This window comes from Corylus avellana, chromosome ca3 (genome assembly GCF_901000735.1).
Source record: "Corylus avellana chromosome ca3, CavTom2PMs-1.0".
Lineage (NCBI taxonomy): Eukaryota > Viridiplantae > Streptophyta > Magnoliopsida > Fagales > Betulaceae > Corylus > Corylus avellana.
In genome coordinates, this window is record NC_081543.1 from 20134281 (window position 1) to 20156430 (window position 22150).

The window sequence follows — 22150 nt, forward strand, 5'->3', positions numbered from 1 at the left end:
TTAAGCACCCAACTAAGCAAGACACATATAGTTCCCCATCGTAGAGGATCATGACAACGATATTTGTGAAGGTAGAGACATTTCATATACCCACTCCTAAAAGACAAACCCCAATTGTGTAAAGCACCATCACCATACGAATCAGTTAAATTTGACTTTCGCCAGGAGTGTGACCCCAAAGAATTGTTTACACTCAAGAGATTCGAAACCTTATACCTAATAGGTATGCCCCCAAAGTTTAAAGCCTTTACCACTTATGCCAACCCTTTGGGTTAAAAGACGATGATATCTATTGACATTACAACATACAATATCCAGGAGTTGCAACAGTATCTAAAAAAAAAAATCAATCACTAGGCTCCTCAACTTTATGTTCCATTACACGGTCCAATCTACCAAAAAATCAAAAGAAAGTTCAGCCGAGTAAGATTTTAAGCTAAGCATTCTCCTGTTCTTAAATAAAAGAAAAAGGAACTGACTACATTAACAGAGACTTCTGTGTGGTCAAAGCCTTAGAAGCTCATAATGAATAACATGTCAATTTGAAAGAAGCTATTTTGCCTTCTTAAGCAGGTTAGCGGTTAGAAACTCAGCATCATCTCTTATGAAACTCCACCAGATGTAGGTTAATGGGATAGTAGTGGCATGCCAAAGAGCATGAGCATCCAGAAACCCTTTATATGGAGGGAAGTCATAAATTTCTAGGAGCATTGCAAGGCCGCCACCTACAACCACCACCCACAACTTCTGGCGAGAAGGATGGCGTGAAACACCACCCCAAATCACCCAAAGCAGAAGCTGGGCCACAGCCATTACAACACAAACCTTCATGTTCCATCCTGTCAAATTAATTTACAACAAAAGGTTAAGACTAGGAAAAGAAAAATGAATCCCACCATTAAACAGCTAGAGCAACTTCGTTCAATCAGTTGTTGGGGGAAAATACCATGGAAGCTAGAAACAATTATGTGGTAGATAGTTCAAGATAGACAAATATCTCTTTAGGAAGATAAAAACATATACACATAAATTTCACAAAAATATTAGCTTTTATGCCCAAATAATAGACATGTAAAAGTCAGATGCAATACCATAGTCTAGCTTATAGAAGTTCAGGTACATTATGTGGGTGGTCACAAAAGCGAGCAGTGGAGCAGCAACCATAACTCTGGCAGCCTCATTCCTCACATTGAAAATTCTTAGGATGGCCAGAATGAGGGAGTACCCAAGTAATGCCACTACAGATGAGTAGTCCAGTTTCTCTGTCAAATCCACATCTCTGCAATTAAATAGAACACCTTCATGACACTGAGTAATAAAGAGGAAGAAGAAAATTTAAAAATAAAAATAAATAAATAAATAAAGCAGGAATCCAAAATCCTACATTAATGCATTTATTTAGTTGTAGATAGGAGTGGCTGCTTTTTTGTTTTTGGTGGATGAACGAGGGAATTAGCAAAGTTTCTTATCCGTTCCTGTTGTCTTATGAATGATCAGCCAGAAAATTAAGGTTTTAACAGTTTCATAAATATCTAGCACCTAGAACATGATTAGCTTTCTATACTTTTGGGAGGCTGTTCAACTTTGCCTTATGTGGACAATTTGGGGAGAAAGGAACATTCGAGCCTTGAAAAATCCATTATTGAACTCCAATCTGCCTTCTTGCATTCTTTATACGAGTGATCAGTCATCATGGGAAGGGTATCTCTTCCTTCTTTTGTTGAATTCATAGATTACACTAATCTTTGATTATGATTCTTTTAAAGACTCTTGTATTTTTTTTTGATAAGTAATAATGATATAAAAAGCGCAGAGGGGCGCAACCCACATACACGGGAAGTATAAAAGAGAGCGCCTAAGAGAGAGAAAAATGAAAAAGGAAATCAGAGAAACTGATCCCTATAGGAGCAAGCCAAGCGGCTGTCCAGGAATACAAAGTAAAGAAGAAGAAATTGGTCAATTCCTCTATGGTCCTAGTGGAGTTCTCAAAGCATCTAGCATTCCTTTCATTCCAAATACACCACATAAGACACAGAGGGATCATCTTCCACACTACCGCACTTCGGGACCGACCTCCCGACCACCAGCAATCGAACAAGCCCCTCATCTGGCAAGGCATGACCCAATGCAACCCAAAACGATCAAAAATAGTATGCCAAAGAATGCTCGCTGTCTCGCAATAGAGAAGAAGATGATCGACTGACTCTCCATTCTTCTTGCACATACAACACCACTCCACTATCACAAAGTTCCTCTTCCGTAGGGTGTCGTGAGTCAAAATCTTGCCTAAGGCAGCGGTCCACCCGAAAAAAGCCACTCGCATAGCACCTTAGTACGCCAAATGCTCTTCCAAGGAAACACCTCACGATCTAAATTAGACAAGGCCTTGAAAAGTGACTTAACCTCGAACTTGCCTTTCTTAGATGATGACCATCGAATACGATCCTCAGAACCTGTGGATATCTTGCAAGAGTACAACCGGTCCAAGAAAGCAGAAATCAAATCCATCTCCCAGTCCTATACGGGCCGCACAAAAATGACATTCCACTCGACCACTCCACTCCTCCACATGAAGTTATCCTTCACCCAAGCTTCTTTCTGTCTGGCAATGTTGAACAAGGACGGGAAAGCATGCTTCAAAGCGGAATCCCCACACCAAATATCATGCCAAAAACGAACTTTTGAACCCACCCCCACCTCAAAACGGATGCCTTTGGCAAAAAAATCCCAACCTTGACGAATGTGTTTCCATAAGCCCACACCATGGGAACCCGAGACCTTCTTTGTGCACCACCCACCATCCTGATCTCCATACTTAGATTTGATAACCTTATACCACAAAGCCTCACTCTCATTCGCATATCTCCAAAGCCATTTACCTAAGAGAGCTTGATTAAACTGATGCAACTTTCGAATGCCAAGCCCGCCGTACCGAAGGGGACAACAGACTTGATTCCAATTGACAAGATGCATCTTAGGCTCGTCTCCCATCCCTCCCCATAAGAAATCTCTTTGAACTTTCTCAAGTCTTTTGGCTACACTCATAGGGATCGGAAACAAAGACAAAAAGTAAGTCGGTAGATTAGAGAGCGTACTCTTAATGAGGGTTAAACGACCTCCTTTAGAGAGATACATTCTCTTCCAACCTACCATCTGACGCTCCATTTTTTCGATCACATCATTCCACATAGCTGTATCCTTATGCGCCGCCCCAAGAGGGAGACCCAAATACTTCATAGGCAAATCGGCAACAATACACCCAAGGATATCTTAATGAGGGTTAAACGACCTCCTTTAGAGAGATACATTCTCTTCCAACCTACCATCTGACGCTCCATTTTTTCGATCACATCATTCCACATAGCTGTATCCTTATGCGCCGCCCCAAGAGGGAGACCCAAATACTTCATAGGCAAATCGGCAACAATACACCCAAGGATATCTGCTAAGTGCTAAACCCTCAATGTTCTCCACCTCCCCAATAGCCACAATTTTAGATTTTCCAAGATTCACTCTCAAACCCGAAACAACTTCAAAACACAAAAGAATGAGCCGCACATACCGGATTTGCTCGATCGAAGCTTCACAAAAAATCAAGGTGTCATCAGCAAATAAAGAGTGAGAGACCACCAACTCCGATAAAACCCTATTTCCCACCGAGAAGCCAGTCAAAAAGCCTAAGTCAACCGTCGCATTCACCATCTTACTCAATGCCTCCGTAACAAGCATTCCCACGGCAGTACTTTGGTAAGCTCTCTCTAGCCTGTGTCGGCGCGTGGGGGCGTGTGGGAGCTGGTTTGTGTTAGTGTTAGGTGGTGTCATGGCTGGTGCAAGAAGGTGGTCAGTGGAGTCCAAGGAGTTTGAGGTTTTGATCAAAGTTGGGGCAGCTGGGATTAGAATTTTTGAGAGGAGTAATAGAATCAAAAGGTCCATTTTCATGAAAAAGGACGAGCTAGCTTGGATGGTGCGAATAGGAGAGGATTTGGTGGCAGTGAAGAATTCAGAAGTTTTTTGGGATCAATCCAGAGCTGGATATCCTAGGATAATAGCTCAGAAATGCTCTAATAGGCATGGAGGATTTCTGACGGTGGAAGAATTTGATGGAAGAAGGAGGTGCGGATCGATCATCATTCCTGAAGGACGTCGTGGGTTGGGGTGGGATCGTTTCCTCAAGGAAATGCGAGTGGCAAACTGGTCTCTCTGTGAGCCTTATGTGACCAGTGAGCACCGAGTACTCAGGGTAGAAAGGAGAGATAAGGAGACGAAGGAAAGAAGGAGCTATGCGGAGACACTAAGATTGTCATCGAAGTTAACTAAGGAACGTTGCAATTCCTTCCAAGAACCATATGTCAGGGTGAATAGGGGGCCGATAGGTGATTCTGGTTGCATGAAACAGCAAACTCAAGAATATGGCAACAAAGCGGCGTTTCTGCCGAAGACCCATGATGCGGTGAGGGCTCTTGATGTTTTTGGGGTGGTTCCGACGAAGGTGTCCTTGCCGGCGAAGTCTGAGAGAGTTCTGGTTGAGTCTGGCAGGCGAGGCGTCAAGAACGGAGGTTGCGTGGGGGTGCTGATAGGAGCTCCGGTGAGTCGCAAGTCAACGCTGGCAGTGCAGAAGGAGTCGACGTCAGATTCTGAGCACGTGAAGGGACGGGAGGGAGAGGTGAACCATGCTGGGCAGACCTACTCTGCAGTACGTCTCGAGCTCCTCAACGTTAGGGAGACGTTGTGCCGTCTGAAACAGGAGTGTGACGTGGGGCTGATGAAACTAGACAAGGCGATCAAACAGGTGGAGGGAAACGGGCTTGGGCAGAGGGATAAGAAAGTTAGAGGCCACCAGCGAGTTTCTGCCTGGAGAAGGAAGGAAAAGTATGGGCTGGGGAGTAAAGACACAAAGCCCAATAGCTGGATAAAGGTTAATAAAAAAGTAGTCTTTAAGCCCAAAGGGACGCTGGGCTCAGGAGCGGGCCACTTCAATAGCCCAGGGAGAGCTGGACCAAAAGAAGTTTCTCTTTCAGCTGGCTCGAGACCGCGCATGGAACAAACGGAGACCTCGTCGTCGCTGGCTGAGAAGGCTCTATCTGCGGGAGGGGGGGTTGGAGCAGCGGATAATAATATACCCACAGAGGTCCTCGGCAACTCTGCGTGGGAGTGCGACGGGACTATGGCCGGAGAGAAGCCACGTAACAGGGTATGTACTATCCCGGCGAGGGAGTTTCAGTCTGCCGGTAAGGGTAAGGAGGTGTTGACTTATAGAAGGAGGAGGTTTGGGTCGCAAAAAGGGGACGAGGTCGCAATGGGCTCGCTAGAAGTCTCGGTTGTGGCTTGTCGGCAGGGGAAAGGGATTTTGGGGTCGTCGCCGGAAACAACCCAGAGGGTGCCGGAGACGCAATTTTCGCCGGAAAGTCCTCAGAGGGCGCCGATTTGTCATGTGGGGCCTGGAGTTGCTGGGGCAGGTATGGTTGAGGGATCAGTCCAAGTTCCGGTGGAGATACTCTCTCGTCCGAATATAGGAAAGGTAGGGGGAGGCTGTTTGCAGGAGTTTTGCCGGGGGGAGACAAGCAGTTTGAGTCAGCAGGTTCTTGCTGAAGAGAAAGGAGTGGAATGCATGCCGGTAATGGTGCCTATTGACCCTGGTTCTGGTATGGAAGAGGATAGTACCTCAGAGACAGCTGGGTTGGAGGACTTGGGGCCAGGGTTGATTTCTTCCAACTGGGTAGTTAATAATTGTCTTAATTTTTGCCCTAAAATTGGCATAACTGATGGAGGGAAGAAAGGGGATTTGGAGTTTTTATTCAACTCTATTGAAGTTTCTAGAATGCAGGGTGATTCTGTTCTGGGAGGCATCTCTGCCTATGTTCCAGCCCCAGCAGGAATTAAGGAACTCAAGGAGTGTGAGAGGGGCACTTTGGTGGATCAATGAAGCTTAACATCGTAGCATGGAATGTGAGAGGGTTGAATGCCCTCAAGAAAAGGTTGCGTATTAGGGGTCTTTTGAAAGAATGGAGTGTAGATATTGTGTGTTTAATTGAGACTAAGATGGAGGTTATTTCCCGAGAGGTGGTTCATAGCCTTTGGGGAGGTCAACATGTGGGATGGAAGTTTAAAGGGTCTAATGGTTTGTCAGGGGGGATTTTATTGATGTGGGATAAAAGGGTGGTAGAGTGTAAGGAGGATTGTGTGGGGCTTTTCTCCTTGGCATGCTCTTTTCAAAATGTGGAGGACAATTGGAAGTGGGCTTTTGGGGGAGTGTATGGTCCGAATGATGATGGGGAAAGAAGGGCCCTTTGGGAAGAATTAGCGGGTTTGATGAATGTGTGGGAGGTTCCTTGGTGTCTTGGAGGGGATTTTAATATTGTTCGGTTTCCTAGTGAGCGGTCCAGTGTTTCTTACTATTCCACTAGCATGATGGATTTTTCGGACTTCATTTCAGAGAACAACTTGGTGGACATGCCAATGATGGGGGGTCAATTTACGTGGTCTAATAATCAAGAAAATGAGAGTTGGTCTAGGATTGACCTATTCTTGATATCCTCGGATTGGGAAGATCATTTCCCTGCAGTGTCACAAAGAAGACTTCAGCGCTTGATTTCCGATCACTTCCCTTTACTTTTGGATTGCGGGGCTCCTTGCGAAGGGAATAAGTGCTTTAGATTTGAGAATATGTGGCTTAAAGCTGAAGGTTTTGTTGACAAGGTTAGGTCTTGGTGGGGGTCTTATTCGGTGGAGGGTTTACCTAGTTTTGTGCTAGCTAAGAAGTTGAAATCCCTCAAAATGGATTTGAAAAAGTGGAATGAGGAGGTGTTTGGGGACATTGGGAGGAAGAAAAAGGAGTTGTTGGGAGGTATTCAGGAGTTGGACGAGTTGGCAGAGGTAAGGGGCTTAGCACAAGAGGAGAAGGCCCAAAAGGCGGATATGGTGAAAGATTTGGAGAACACCTTATTGTGTGAAGAAATTCATTGGCGCCAAAAATCAAGAGCTTTGTGGCTCAAGGAGGGGGACCGCAATACTCGTTTCTTTCATAAAATGGCTAACTCTCATCGCAGGTATAATCGTGTGGAAGTGCTTCGTATTAACGGTGTTTTATCCGATGATCCGGCCGAGGTAAAAGACCACATTGTGAGGTATTACAAAAGCTTATATTCGGAACAAAGCACGTGGCGACCTAGAATGGACAACCAGCCTTTTTTGTCCATTGATGAGGAGGATAAAAGGTGGTTAGAAAGAGATTTTGAGGAAAAGGAAGTTTGGGAGGTGGTTAAAGGTATGGATGGTGATAAGGCTCCGGGTCCGGATGGCTTCTCCATGGCTTTTTTTCAAGCTTGTTGGGGTGTTATTAAGAATGATGTCATGGCTGTTTTTGCCGAGTTCCATTGTAGACAACAGCTGGAGAAAAGCTTGAATGCGACTTTTATTTCCTTGATACCAAAAAAGGCGGAAGCGGTGGAGATGAAGGACTTTCGGCCCATTAGCTTGGTGGGAGGGGTGTACAAAATTGTTTCTAAGGTCCTTGCCAACAGGATGAGAACTGTGTTGGGTAAGATCATATCCTACTCTCAAAATGCTTTTATTGGGGGTCGTCAAATCCTAGATTCAGTTCTTATTGCAAATGAATGTGTGGATAGTTGTATGAAGTCAGGGGTGCCTGGTGTTCTTTGCAAATTAGATTTGGAGAAGGCCTACGACCATGTTAATTGGGACTTTGTGTTGTATTTGCTGCATAGATGTGGTTTTGGCGAGAGGTGGAGGGCTTGGATAGAATGGTGTATTAAGTCGGTCAGATTTTCCATTCTTGTGAATGGTTCTCCGGAAGGCTTCTTTAATAGCTCGAGGGGAATTCGGCAAGGGGACCCGCTTTCTCCATTACTTTTTGTACTTGTTATGGAGGCATTGAGTAAGATGGTGAATGCGACGGTTGACTTAGGCTTTTTGACTGGCTTCTCGGTGGGAAATAGGGTTCTATCGGAGTTGGTGGTCTCTCACTCTTTATTTGCTGATGACACATTGATTTTTTGTGAAGCTTCGATCGAGCAAATCCGGTATGTGCGGCTCATTCTTTTGTGTTTTGAAGCTGTTTCGGGTTTGAGAGTGAATCTTGGAAAGTCTAAAATTGTGGCTATTGGGGAGGTGGAGAACATTGAGGGTTTAGCAAATATCCTTGGGTGTAGTGTTGCCGATTTGCCTATGAAGTATTTGGGTCTCCCTCTTGGGGCGGCGCATAAAGATACAGCTATGTGGAATGATGTGATCGAAAAGATGGAGCGTCAGATGGCAGGTTGGAAGAGAATGTATCTCTCTAAAGGAGGTCGTTTAACCCTCATTAAGAGTACGCTCTCTAATCTACCGACTTACTTTTTGTCTCTGTTTCCGATCCCTATGAGTGTAGCCAAAAGACTTGAGAAAGTTCAAAGAGATTTCTTATGGGGAGGGATGGGAGACGAGCCTAAGATGCATCTTGTCAATTGGAATCAAGTCTGTCGTCCCCTTCGGTACGGCGGGCTTGGCATTCGAAAGTTGCATCAGTTTAATCAAGCTCTCTTAGGAAAATGGCTTTGGAGGTATGCGAATGAGAGTGAGGCTCTGTGGTATAAGGTTATCAAATCTAAGTATGGAGATCAGGATGGTGGGTGGTGCACAAAGAAGGTATCGGGTTCCCATGGTGTGGGCTTATGGAAACACATTCGTCAAGGTTGGGATTTTTTTGCCAAAGGCATTCGTTTTGAGGTGGGGGTGGGTTCGAAAGTTCGTTTTTGGCATGATATTTGGTGTGGGGATTCCGCTTTGAAGCATGCTTTCCCGTCCTTGTTCAACATTGCCAGACATAAAGAAGCTTGGGTGAAGGATAACTTCATGTGGAGGAGTGGGGTGGTCGAGTGGAATGTCATTTTTGTGCGGCCCGTACAGGACTGGGAGATGGATTTGATTTCTGCTTTCTTGGACCGGTTGTACTCTTGCAAGATATCCACAGGTTCTGAGGATCGTATTCGATGGTCATCGTCTAAGAAAGGCAAGTTCGAGGTTAAGTCACTTTTCAAGGCCTTGTCTAATTTAGATCGTGAGGTGTTTCCTTGGAAGAGCATTTGGCGTACTAAGGCGCCTATGCGCGTGGCTTTTTTTGGGTGGACCGCGGCCTTAGGCAAGATTTTGACTCACGACACCCTACGGAAGAGAAACTTTGTGATAGTGGAATGGTGTTGTATGTGCAAGAAGAATGGAGAGTCAGTCGATCATCTTCTTCTCCATTGCGAGACAGCGAGCATTCTTTGGCATACTATTTTTGATCGTTTTGGGTTGCATTGGGTCATGCCTTGCAAGGTGAGGGGCTTGTTCGATTGCTGGTGGTCGGGAGGTCGGCCCCGAAGTGCGGTAGTGTGGAAGATGATCCCTCTGTGTCTTATGTGGTGTATTTGGAATGAAAGGAATGCTAGATGCTTTGAGAACTCCACTAGGACCATAGAGGAATTGACCCATTTCTTCTTCTTTACTTTGTATTCCTGGACAGCCGCTTGGCTTGCTCCTATAGGGATCAGTTTCTCTGATTTCCTCTTTCATTTTTCTCCCTCTTAGGCGCTCTCTTTTATACTTCCCGTGTATGTGGGTTGCGCCCCTCTGCGCTTTTTATATCATTATTACTTATCAAAAAAACAAGCACAAAAAGTAACGGAGAAAGCAGGTCCCCTTGCCGAATTCCCCTCGAGCTATTAAAGAAGCCTTCTGGAGAACCATTCACAAGAATGAAAAATCTTACCGACGTAATACACCACTCTATCCAAGCCCTCCACCTCTCGCCAAAACCACATCTATGCAGCAAATACAACACAAAGTCCCAATTAACAAGGTCGTAGGCCTTCTCCAAATCTAATTTGCAAAGAACACCTGGCACCCCTGACTTCATACAACTATCCACACATTCATTTGCAATAAGAACCGAATCTAGGATTTGACGACCCCCAATAAAAGCATTTTGAGAGTAGGATATGATCTTACCCAACACAGTTCTCATCTTGTTGGCAAGAACCTTAGATACAATTTTGTACACCCCTCCCACCAAGCTAATGGGCCGAAAGTCCTTCATCTCCACCGCTTCCGCCTTTTTTGGGATCAAGGAAATAAAAGTTGCATTCAAGCTTTTCTCCAGCTGACGTCTACAATGGAACTCGGCAAAAACAGCCATAACATCATTCTTAATAACACCCCAACAAGCTTGAAAAAAAGCCATGGAGAAGCCATTCGGACCCGAAACCTTATCCCCATCCATACCTTTAACCACCTCCCAAACTTTCTTTTCCTCAAAATCTCTTTCTAACCACCTTTTATCCTCCTCATCAATGGACAAAAAAGGCTGGTTGTCCATTCTAGGTCGCCACGTGCTTTGTTCCGAATATAAGTTTTGATAATACCTCACAATGTGATCTTTTACCTCAGCCGGATCATCGGATAAAAAGCCGTTAATACGAAGCACTTCCACACGATTATACCTGCGATGAGAGTTAGCCATTTTATGAAAGAAACGAGTATTGCGGTCCCCCTCCTTGAGCCACAAAGCTCTCGATTTTTGGCGCCAATGAATTTCTTCACACAATAAGGTGTTCTCCAAATCTTTCACCATATCCGCCTTTTGGGCCTTCTCCTCTTGGGCTAAGCCCCTTACCTCTGCCAACTCATCCAACTCCTGAATACCTCCCAACAACTCTTTTTTCTTCCTCCCAATGTCCCCAAACACCTCCTCATTCCACTTTTTCAAATCCAATTTAAGGGATTTCAACTTCTTAGCTAGCACAAAACTAGGTAAATCCTCCACCGAATAAGACCCCCACCAAGACCTAACCTCGTCAACAAAACCTTCAGCTTTAAGCCACATATTTTCAAATCTCAAGCATTTATTACCTCCGCAAGGAGCCCCGCAATCCAATAGTAAAGGGAAGCGATCGGAAATCAAGCGCTGAAGTCTTCTTTGTGACACTGCAGGGAAATGATCTTCCCAATCCGAGGATATCAAGAATCGGTCAATCCTAGACCAACTCTCATTTTCTTGATTATTAGACCACGTAAATTGACCCCCCATCATGGGCATGTCCACCAAGTTGTTCTCTGAGATGAAGTTCGAAAACTCCATCATGCTAGTGGAATAGTAAGAAACACTGGAACGCTCACTAGGAAACCGAACAATATTAAAATCCCCTCCAAGACACCAAGGAACCTCCCACACATTCATCAAACCCGCCAGTTCTTCCCAAAGGGCCCTTCTTTCCCCATCCTCATTCGAACCATACACTCCCCCAAAAGCCCACTTCCAATTGTCCTCCACATTTTGAAAAGAGCAAGCCAAGGAGAAAAGCCCCACACAATTCTCCTTACACTCCACCACCCTCTTATCCCACATCAATAAAATCCCCCCTGACAAACCATTAGACCCTTTAAACTTCCACCCCACATGTTGACCTCCCCAAAGACTATGAACCACCTCTCAGGAAATAACCTCCATCTTAGTCTCAATTAAACACACAATATCTACACTCCATTCTTTCAAAAGACCCCTAATACGCAACCTTTTCTTGAGGGCATTCAATCCTCTCACATTCCATGCTACGATGTTAAGCTTCATTGATCCACCAATGTGCCCCTCTCACACTCCTTGAGCTCCTTAATTCCTGTTGGGGCTGGAACATAGGAAGAGATGCCTCCCAAAACAGAATCACCCTGCATTCTAGAAGCTTCAATAGAGTTGAATAAAAACTCCAAATCCCCTTTCTTCCCTCCATCAGTTATGCCAATTTTAGGGCAAAAATTGAGACAATTATTAACTACCCAGCTGGAAGAAATCATCCCTGGCCCCAAGTCCTCCAACCCAGCTGTCTCTGAGGTACTATCCTCTTCCAAACCAGAACCAGGCCCAATTGGCACCATTGCCGGCATACATTCCACTCCTTTCTCTCCAACAAGAACCTGCTGACTCAAACTGCTTGTCTCCCCCCGACAAAACTCCTGCAAACAGCCCCCCCCCTACCATTCCTATATTCGGACGAGAGAGTATCTCTGCCGGAAATTGGACTGATCCCTCATCCGTACCTGCCCCAGCAGCTCCAGGCCCCACATGACAAATCGGCGACCTCTGAGGATTTTCCGGCAAAAATTGCGTCTCCGGCACCCTCTGGGTTGATTCCGGCGTCGACCCCAAAATCCCTTTCCCCTGCCGACAAGCCACAACCGAGACTTCTAACGAGCCCATCGCGACCTCATCCCCTTTTTGCGACCCAAACCTCCTCCTTCTATAAGTCAACACCTCCTTACCCTTACCGGCAGACTGAAACTCCCTCGCCGGGATAGTACAAACCTTGTTGCGTGGCTTCTCTCCGGCCATAGTCCCATCGCACGCCCACGCAGAATTGCCGAAGACCTTTGTGGGTATATTTTTTTTCGCTGATCCAACCCCCCCTCCCGCAGATAGAGCCTTCTTAGCCAGCGACGACGAGGTCTCCGATTGTTCCATGCGAGGTCTCGGTTCTGTCGAGTTTTTCTCAACAACTGAAAGAGAAGCTTCTTTCGGTCCAGCTCTCCCTGGGCTATTGAGATAACCCGCTCCTGAGCCCAGCATCCCTTTGGGCTTAAAAACTACTTTTTTATTCACCTTTATCCAGCTGTTGGGCTTTGTGTCTTTACTCCCCAGCCCATACTTTTCCTTCCTTCTCCAGGCAGAAACTCGCTGGTGACCTCTAACTTTCTTATCCCCCTGCCCAAGCCCGTTTCCCTCCACCTGTTTGATCACCTTGTCTAGTTTCATCAGCCCCACGTCACACTCCTGTTTCAGACGGCACAACGTCTCCCTAACATTGAGGAGCTCGAGACTTACTGCAGAGTAGGTCTGCCTAGCATGGTTCACCTCTCCCTCCCATCCCTTCAAGTGCTCAGAATCTGACGTCGACTCCTTCTGCACTGTATAAAGCCTATAAACTCTTAATGAACTATATAACTCCTATGAGGAGGATGTTCAGATTACGGAGCACCCTTGATGGATTTCATTTATATGAGCACGGGAATGGGAATGCTCCATATGAGAACTGAGCTTATTTTCAAAATACACTAATGAAAACTAGGATTAATACAGACTGAAATACATTAAACTAGTAAATGCAAAATCAGTCCTTGTGACTGCCCATAATTGCAATTAGCTCCTTGTGGTATAAAGTGGCAGTGAGCTCTATGCGGTAAGCTAAAAATACAAACAAGTCCCTGCACCCAACTTCTGTCCAATTTTTTTATGAAAACCGTCAAATGTCATGTCAACATCAATCATATTGTAGCATGTGTCACATACAATAAAAAAATGTAAATAATAATAATAAAAAAAAAGAATCAGAGGGTGGTGACACCCCCTTTGGCCAAATGGGGGATAGCTGAACCACTCCTAATGGCCGTCCTCAAAGGAACCTTAGACATCCCAAACACTTTTTCAAGGAAAGCGGCAACCTTCACTACAAACCAAAGAACAATTGAAGGATCTAACCTTAAACAACCCTCTTTTGGAGGGGACCCACCACAACTATCTTCACTTACTTGTCTCACTCTAACTGAATACAACACCCTGAAGAAAGAGGTAAAGACATACACCTCCCAATCAAGAGCCGCTCTAGCAAAACTCGCATTCCATTGATTGAAACCACCATAAAGCTCCAAGTGAGCCGCAACTAAGGCATCCTTTACATAGACAATGCCATAAAGATCTGGAAAGCTTCCTTAAGGGCCACATTCTCACACCATTGATTATGCTAGATTTAATCTTAGAGCCATCTCCCACCTCAAATCTGGTGTGACAAGAAAATTGCCCCTAATGTTCTTCCATAACTCCACTGCCAACGCTCTAAAAGGCTCAATAGAACACCACCCACCCCACGAGCTACCAAACTTAAGAGTCCACCACCACTCTCCACCTAGCCTGTTTCTCGTGCACATACCGCCAAAGCCATTTCCCTAAGAGAGCACGATTGAACACCAACAAGTTTTGGATTCCCAACCCTACCACTAACGTGGCATTTGACGCAACAAATTTGGACAGAAGTTGGGTGTAAGGACTTATTTGTGTTTTTGGCTTACCACAGGGAACGCTTAGCCACTTTTTATATCACATAGAGCTAATTGCAACCATGGGCAATTACAAGGATTGATTTTTCAATTATCCCTAAAACTTACATCAATACTTTGATTGTTATGTATGAATCGCGATACCATATTTCCCTTAATCTAAGACCAATACTGATTTTGAAGCAGAGAGATTTCATTTCACTAAGTGAAGATTCAATGCAGAAAACGTCCTCATGAGACCTAATGACCCTTCTTTTCCTGACAAATTCCTTTTTTTCTTTTTTTGATAAGTAATGTATATTAAGAAAATGCGCAGAGGGGCGCAACTTGAGTACACAGGAAGTATACAAGCGGAACCCCTACGACGTAGAAAATGAAGCACATAAATCTAAGAAATCAAAACACGTATACACAGGCAAATGAGACCACGTCCCTCTCCATTGGAATAGAGTATGTAGTGCCAACTTCTTCAACTCGCGCAAGCCACACTCACGATCTTCAAAACTTCAAGCATTTCGTTCTCGCCATAAACACCACATCACACACAATGGAATCATCCTCCATATGTGCAAAGCAAGCCGGTTACCCCTTTGTTCCCTCCAAATTCCCAAACAATCACTCACCTTTCACGGCATAACCCAAACAACCCCAAAGGGATGGAGAAACATGGTCCACAGCTCGGTTGCAACCTCACAATGCAGGAATAGATGGTCAATGGACTCACCACCTTGTTTACATATATAGCACCACTCCAACACCACAATATTCCGCTTCCGTAAATTATCCAAAGTCAGGATTTTGCCTAGAGCCGTTGTCCACACAAAGAATGCCACCATCGGGGGAGCCTTCACCTTCCAAATACTTTTCCATAGGCCAAACACCTGTGCCGGCATAGATAAAGCCTGATAGTATGATTTTACTTCAAATACATTCCTTTTTGAAGGAATCCAACACATTTTATCCTCACCTCCAACCCTAATTTTTTGGGAATACAACACGTAAAAATTCGCGAGATCACTTCAAGTTCCCAATCATGCACAGAGCGAATAAACAAAACATTCCAATGAAGTATACCATTTGGGGTCTCCATATTCTTCTCCACCCACGCATCCTTATGACATGCAATATTGTACAATTCTGGAAATACTATCTTCAAAGGAAGTTCCCCACACCACATCATGCCAAAATAACACTTTCGAACCATCAGCTATATCATGCCACACAAGACGCGCAAAATCCTCCCACCTCCTTCGAATACTTTTTCACACTCCCACTCCATAAGTTCCCCCTATCTCCTTAGAACACCATTCACCCCTTTGATGCTCATATTTAGTTGCTACTAATTTCCTCCACAACGCATCCTATTCTGTTGCATACCTCCATAACCACTTGCCCAACAAAGCTCGATTGAGCTGAAGAAAGTTGCGCACCCCTAATCCCTCTAACTTCATTGGAGTACAAACCCTCGACCAATTCACCAAATGAAACTTAAATTAATCACCAATTCCTCTCCACAAGAAATCTCTCTGCTTTTTTCTATTCTATTTGCCACTCCCACTGGAATAGGGAAGAGGGAAAGAGCATATGCGAGTAAGTTGGATAGAGTGCTTTTAATCAACGTTAACCTGCCTCCCTTAGATAAATACAACATCTTCCACCCTGCCAATTTATTCTCCGTTTTCTCAATAATGTTACACCATATGTTGGAAGCCTTATATTGTGCACCCAAAGGAAGACCCAAGTATGTAATTGGTAACGGCGCCACCCCACAACCAAGAATTCTAGACAGCCCTTCCACATCATCTACCTCTCCTACTGGGACAATATTAGATTTTGCCAAATTTATCTTCAATCCCGATACTGCTTCAAAACAAAGCAACAAACATCTCAAGTTGCGAAGTTGTTCTACATTAGGCTCACAGAAAATTAACGTATCATCTGCAAATAACAGATGTGGTACTACTATAGCCTCTTGATTTCTCAAACCCACAAAAAATCTAGACATGAGTCCTCTCTCCACCGTCACCATCATCACCTACTAAAAGCCTCCATCACGACCACAAATAATAAAGGAGAAAGAGGGTACCCTTGGCGCACTCCTTGAGAGCTACTAAAGAACCCCTAAGGTGATCCTTTGATAAGAATAGAGAATCGAATTGTGGATATGCAATGTTGTATCCAACCTTGCCATCTTTCACCAAAACCACAACGCTCGAGCAAATAAAGAAGAAACTCTCAATTGACATGTTCATATGCCTTCTCCAAGTCCAAGCTGTTAATATTAAAATACACTAGAATTCCATACGCCTTCTCTTTTAATATTAATATTAGAATGAGGTGAGGGAATTTTGGTGTATTTTAATATTTATCAAAAAAAATAAATAATTAACTTTTAGTTTTTAATATAATAATATAGGTTAAAGCAGGTTACTGAATAAAAAGATATGAGGGTTTTGATTAGTTAGTGGCTTACGCTCTACCTCCCATTCTTTAATTTCAAAAACTCCCAACATGACAATAATGGACATGGTATTTATTTGAATAAATGGACTATAATTCTCATTAATCTAAAGAGATCCTACAAGCCTATAAATAGATCCATTTGCACAATCTTTCAATACAATATATAAATATACCAAGTCATTTATTTATTGTTCAATAATATATTCAAGGATATTAGGTCAAAGAAAGATGTTTCTTCAACGGACTTCAGGCTCAACTATACGGTACAGAGGACTTGAATCTCCTTAAAAAAGCGAAATTTGCAAGTCTCAATTGACTGGTTTTATTCTAGTAATTGTTAGTGATAATAAAAATATAACTTGATTGTATTATCAGTAACTGTTATTACATTCACAATCTAAAATACTACACCCATCTTTCTTGCATTTACCCGCTCGTACAGCTATATAGCAATCTAATAAGCAAACTCTACAGTCCTATTCTAGCAGCCTTGATGGGGTAGGCACATTGGATTTATGTTAGGACTAACAGTGACCTATGTCTTTATACTTGGTACCTAAATTTTATAACAGATTACGCGTGGTCAGCAAAACCGAATCCACAACCGAGTTTTATTCCTATATTGACTGGTTGAGAGCCTCAGTAAAGAGTAGAAATATCAAGACAGATTGTCCACGTAGCTTCCAGGAATTCATCATGTTTGTAGGGCCAGTAAACCTTTCTAACAACTGAAAGCGCAATCTAAAATACTCATATAGGGGTGTATTTATGTGTGTCTCTGTGTGTGTATTGTATACAGAAAGAAAAAAGAAGAAACTGAAAACACAAAGCTTACCGACTGTGGAATACAGCACTCCAGAACCAGGAGTTCATCGACAAAAACCCATAGATATGCCACAAACTGGCATATTCATAGTATGCCTTTTTATCTTTATTCAGAGGCAACTTATAGTACAGAAGGATGAAAAAGGATAGCCAGCCGTGAAAATGTATTGCAAGGTTGAGCGCAGAGAAGGCAACAGAAACAGGCTCCTGATACATTGAGTAACATTAAGCTATAACTATAATAGTGTCTAAACCAACTCAATGAAAATATTTAGTTACAAAATCAGAAAGCAAACCTGAATCCCATATACACGCTTGAATGGCCATTTACCATGATATTTGACTGGGCCATGACCAAATGCTTCTCTTTCTTTCTCTCTGTCAAGCATACAATAGTAACGGCAATCACTTTGGCAATCCCATTGTTTCCACTGCAAGTAAAGGGGTTCTCGCATGTACCACGGAACATCAATGGAGACACCTTCCATAGAGAACTTGCACTGTGGAAAGCATCTTTGCCCAACACATCCAGTTTCTTCACAGTTTTTAACACAAGCTCTAAAAATCAAAGCAAAAATGAATTTAACACTGGTATCAAGGAAGAAAAAAAAACAAAACAAAACGAATCTATACCCATATGAGTGATCATGACATGAGTATGACATCACCAAAATAATAACAATGATAAAAAAAATAAAAAAATAAAAAAATAAAAAAATAAAAAGAAAAAGTGGTCATACTCAAGGCTGACAAATCCAGAAATAAAAGACAAGCAGAGAAAGTCTTTTCGAAATATAAGAACCTGCTCATAGGAAGCTCTTGATGACACATGGCTATTGAATCAAGGATGCAAAGATAAGAAGGAAATCCGCTAAAATATCTAGGACATCTATTACCATCCTATCTATCTGGTTTCTGGCCAGAGTAGCAAATGGTTTAGATGTACTGCAATTATAGAAAGCAGAAAAGCATCACTAAGGAAAAACGAAGTGCTCTGAGTCCCACATTCGGCATACACTAGATGAATTTATATCCTATCCTATTCAATTCATTCATTATTCAATTGTAAGTCACATGACCTTATTCAATTCATTCCTTAACTTCTTATCACTATCTAACAGACACTGATCAATAATAAGTTTGATTTACACAATACACTTCCCTGCTTCTGGTTGCACAGACCAAAGTCTATAACAGCATAAGAAATTACATCTCATCTATATCCTGGAAACAAAACCACACCACCCAAGACCTAATTTGAGGATACTGCTACTTACTTCCAAAAGGCCATCTCCCCATGTTTTTAGAAATAGGGAATGGAAAGTAGGTTTAAACGACAGAAAAAAATAAAAATAAAAAAAATTGTTATTAGCTTTGACTAGACCTGAAAGCAACATAATCATAGCTCCTAACCATCAAAATGTAAAGAGATACAATAGAGCCCAGGACATTAAAGAGATATGGTAGAGCCCATGAACATTCTATGTTTTAAAGCAAAACAAGCCAAAATGGACAAAATATTAGAACACAAAATACAGAGAACACCTTCTGAAAACTCCAAAATGGGGAAAGCACCACAAATATATAAAAGGGGTTATTTCCAATATTCCCAAAGAATACAACATTTCAACATCTAAGCATTCTCACATTCAAATCAACACCAATCAGAATTTCGTATACATCTGGCTGTTTTGCAGTTCACCTTTTGAATAATCAATAACATGAAGAAGAAAACATTTGATGCACACTCAAAGTATCACAAGGCTATTTTGTGACTGAGAGTAAGAGAAAATGAAGAGAATTCGGATAGACATTGTGTAAGCCTTCGAGAACCTTTTGAATCACTACAAAGGTGAATAAGACCAAGAAGCAAAAGTAGAACATTGTTTCATGTCTTTGTGAGTGATTGTCCATTGGAAATGGAAAATTATGCTCAAAGTTTGTAGTGTTTGATCTTCCATTTATCAGTGATGGGATATTTAGGCTATTTTTAGGTCGAAGGAAAGGCATTTGATGTTCTGTCGGAATTTGGAAATATTGGAGTTTGTTTAGCCGAGAGGAGTAGAAGAGTATATCAAGCAGTGATTCTAGGCAAGTTGAGCATGATATGTTTGTTAACATGGTGGAGGAATTGTGTTAGAAAAATATATTGTATGGGTATTTTTGTCTTTGTACACTATGTTGGTTTATATATATATGCAGTATGAGGGGAGTGTGGCAGTGTGATGATTGACACAGCCCCATATTCCATTCTGTCCACATGGTATCAGAGCAGTAACAATTCTCTCGTAGCTGCTCCATATTTGCCATTTTTTTTTCTTCACTTTTCTCAAAAAAAAAAAAACACAATTGAATCCAGGAATACAGGATTCTAGTTGGGCTTCATGCCCATGAACGGGGGTAGATGACGTCGATATCATCGTCCTTAAGGGTGTTGTAACACCCCGATCCCATATTGGGAAGATGAGTAGAAGCCCAACTAGAGTGGATGATTTATAGAGATAGTCATGGGTGCTAAGTTCCACATTGCCTAGTTACTAGGTGAAACTGGGCTTTATAATGAATTATAAGGAAACTCTAAATTGACTAGTCCTTTTAGAGTAATAGCGCAGATGTGGCTAGCGCTTTTCCCTGGGTCGTTACAAGTGGTATCAGAGCCACCTAGTAACGCCAGGTCATGTGGTACTAGAGCACTGCATGACGTGGACCTGACGAGGACGTCAGGAGTTTAAGAGGGGGAGTTTGTAACACCCCGATCCCATATTGGAAAGATGAGAAGAAGCCCACATAGAGTGAATGATTTATAGAGATGGTCATGGGTGCTAAGTCCCACATTGCCTAGTTACTAGGTGAAACTGTGCTTTATAATGAATTATAGGTAAACTCTAAATTGACTAGTCCTTTTGGAGTAATAGCGCAGATGTGGCTAGCGCTTTTTCCTGGGTCGTTACAGGTGTGATGTCGTCGTCATCGCCGCCGTCAAGCTTTTTGTCGTCTGTGTTGGTGATGCACAAGGTGGCCGGCGTACATGGTGGTCATCGAAAAAAAAAATATTTCTTGGAGTTGAAAAACAAAAAAAAAGGTACTTTTTGTCATCAATTCATTCTGTGGGTTCAGTTTTGGTATTTTCGGAGTGGTCTGCTGCTTCCAGTGAGTGTGGACCGTCTCCGGCGAAGCTCCGGCGAATTTTTTTTTGCCGTATTTACACTGGTTCCTCTCTCTTTCTCCCTATTTTACTGATTGGCATTGGTTGAGCTGGTTTTTGCCATTTTCCAGCATTGTTGCTGTGTTGCATTGGGGTCTTTCAATTAGTTTTGAGTGGTTGTTCTCCTACTTATTTGTTGTGTTACTGTGGTGGAGTCTTTGCTCCTTTGTTGATTGATATTATGGCTGCTAAACCTGAGACTACCTTAGTTAATACTCCTATGACTTATGTGAAGCTCAATGGGAAGAATTATAGTTATTGGGCAAGGTCTGTTGAAGTTTTTCTCAAAGGCAAGGGCTTGTTTACTCACTTAACCTCGGGTATACCCAAGGACTATACTCCTAGCCTTTGGGAGCAAGAAGATAATCAAATTATCTCTCTTATGTTGAACAGTATTGAGCCTCACCTTGGATCCTCATGCATCTACTTACCCACTACCAAGGACATTTAGGATCATCTCAGTCACATGTACTCTGGAACTGGGAATATCACTCGGATTTATGAAGTGTGTAAACAATATTTTGGGCTTGAACAAGGTACTCAAACTGTGGATGAGTATTACAACCATGTTGTGGCCATTTTTGAGGAGAGAAACTTGTACCAACCACTCTCTTCGGACCTGAAGAAAATGGAAAAGCAACATCAAGATGTGGATGTGGTTCGGTTCCTTCTTGGTTTGAAACCCGAGTTTGAGTCGGTTCGTGCGCAGATTTTGGGTGGTTCTAAACTTCCCTCACTTCCAGAAGTCTTTTCTCGGATTCAGCGTGCTACTCTCACTAACCATGGCTCTCAGATGAGTTCTGAGCGTACTGGTGAGCGTGTTGCTTTTGTTGCTACCCATGGCATTTTGGTGGGTATCGAGGTGGTCGTGGTGTTCATGGTGGCCATGACTCTCGAGGCGGTGGTCGACTTGGTAGTCGTGAGCATCGCAAATGTACTCACTGTGGCCGTCCTAATCATTCGGTGAATTCTTGTTGGGATTTACATGGCAAACCACCCGGTTTTGCCAATCAGGCTGTTTCTTTCGAGGATTCTCTAGCTATTTCTGGACCACCTGCTAGTTCAAGTTCTACTCCGGATTATGATCTCATCTCCATTCCGAAAGATGAATATGCTCAGTTTTTGGCTCATAAGCGGGCCACTTCCACTTCCACTGCTACTCTTGCTCAGTCAGGTACTGCATCTCACTGTCTCTTATCCTCCACTCGCGACCCGTGGATTATTGATTCCGGTGCCAATGAACATATGACTGGTTCGTCTACTTCTCTCTTTGATTATCATCCTGTTACTGCACCCCACAGTGTCACTCTAGCTAATGGTTCCCTTTCTACTGTAGCTGGCTCTGGCCATACACATCTGAGTCTAGATATTGAGTTGTTGTTCATTTTACATTTTCCCGGTTTTTAGTTTAATTTATTATCCATTAGTAAAATTACCAAAGCTCTTAACTGTTCTGTTAGTTTTTATCCTTCTTTGTGCATATTTTTCAGGATCTCAAGACGCGGAGGATGATTGGTAGTGGGCATGAAGTTGGTGGCCTATATTATCTGGATCTCTCATCTTCATTTCCCTCTCGTG

General features: G+C 43.0%; 1 protein-coding gene across 2 annotated transcripts in view; it reads right to left on the minus strand.

Annotated features, from left to right (window-relative positions):
- Positions 1 to 336: 336 nt before the first annotated feature.
- The window catches only part of LOC132176631 (uncharacterized), a 42699-nt gene continuing 20885 nt past the window's right edge, over positions 337 to 22150 (minus strand). For both annotated transcript variants that reach the window (XM_059588892.1, XM_059588891.1), the window contains 4 exons: positions 17664 to 17925; positions 17378 to 17574; positions 1092 to 1279; positions 337 to 839 (listed from right to left, as the gene is read on the minus strand). In XM_059588892.1, coding sequence (XP_059444875.1) covers positions 553 to 839; positions 1092 to 1279; positions 17378 to 17574; positions 17664 to 17855 — 864 coding nt within the window. In that variant the 5' untranslated portion in view covers positions 17856 to 17925 and the 3' untranslated portion in view covers positions 337 to 552. The remainder of the gene's footprint in view (positions 840 to 1091; positions 1280 to 17377; positions 17575 to 17663; positions 17926 to 22150) is intronic.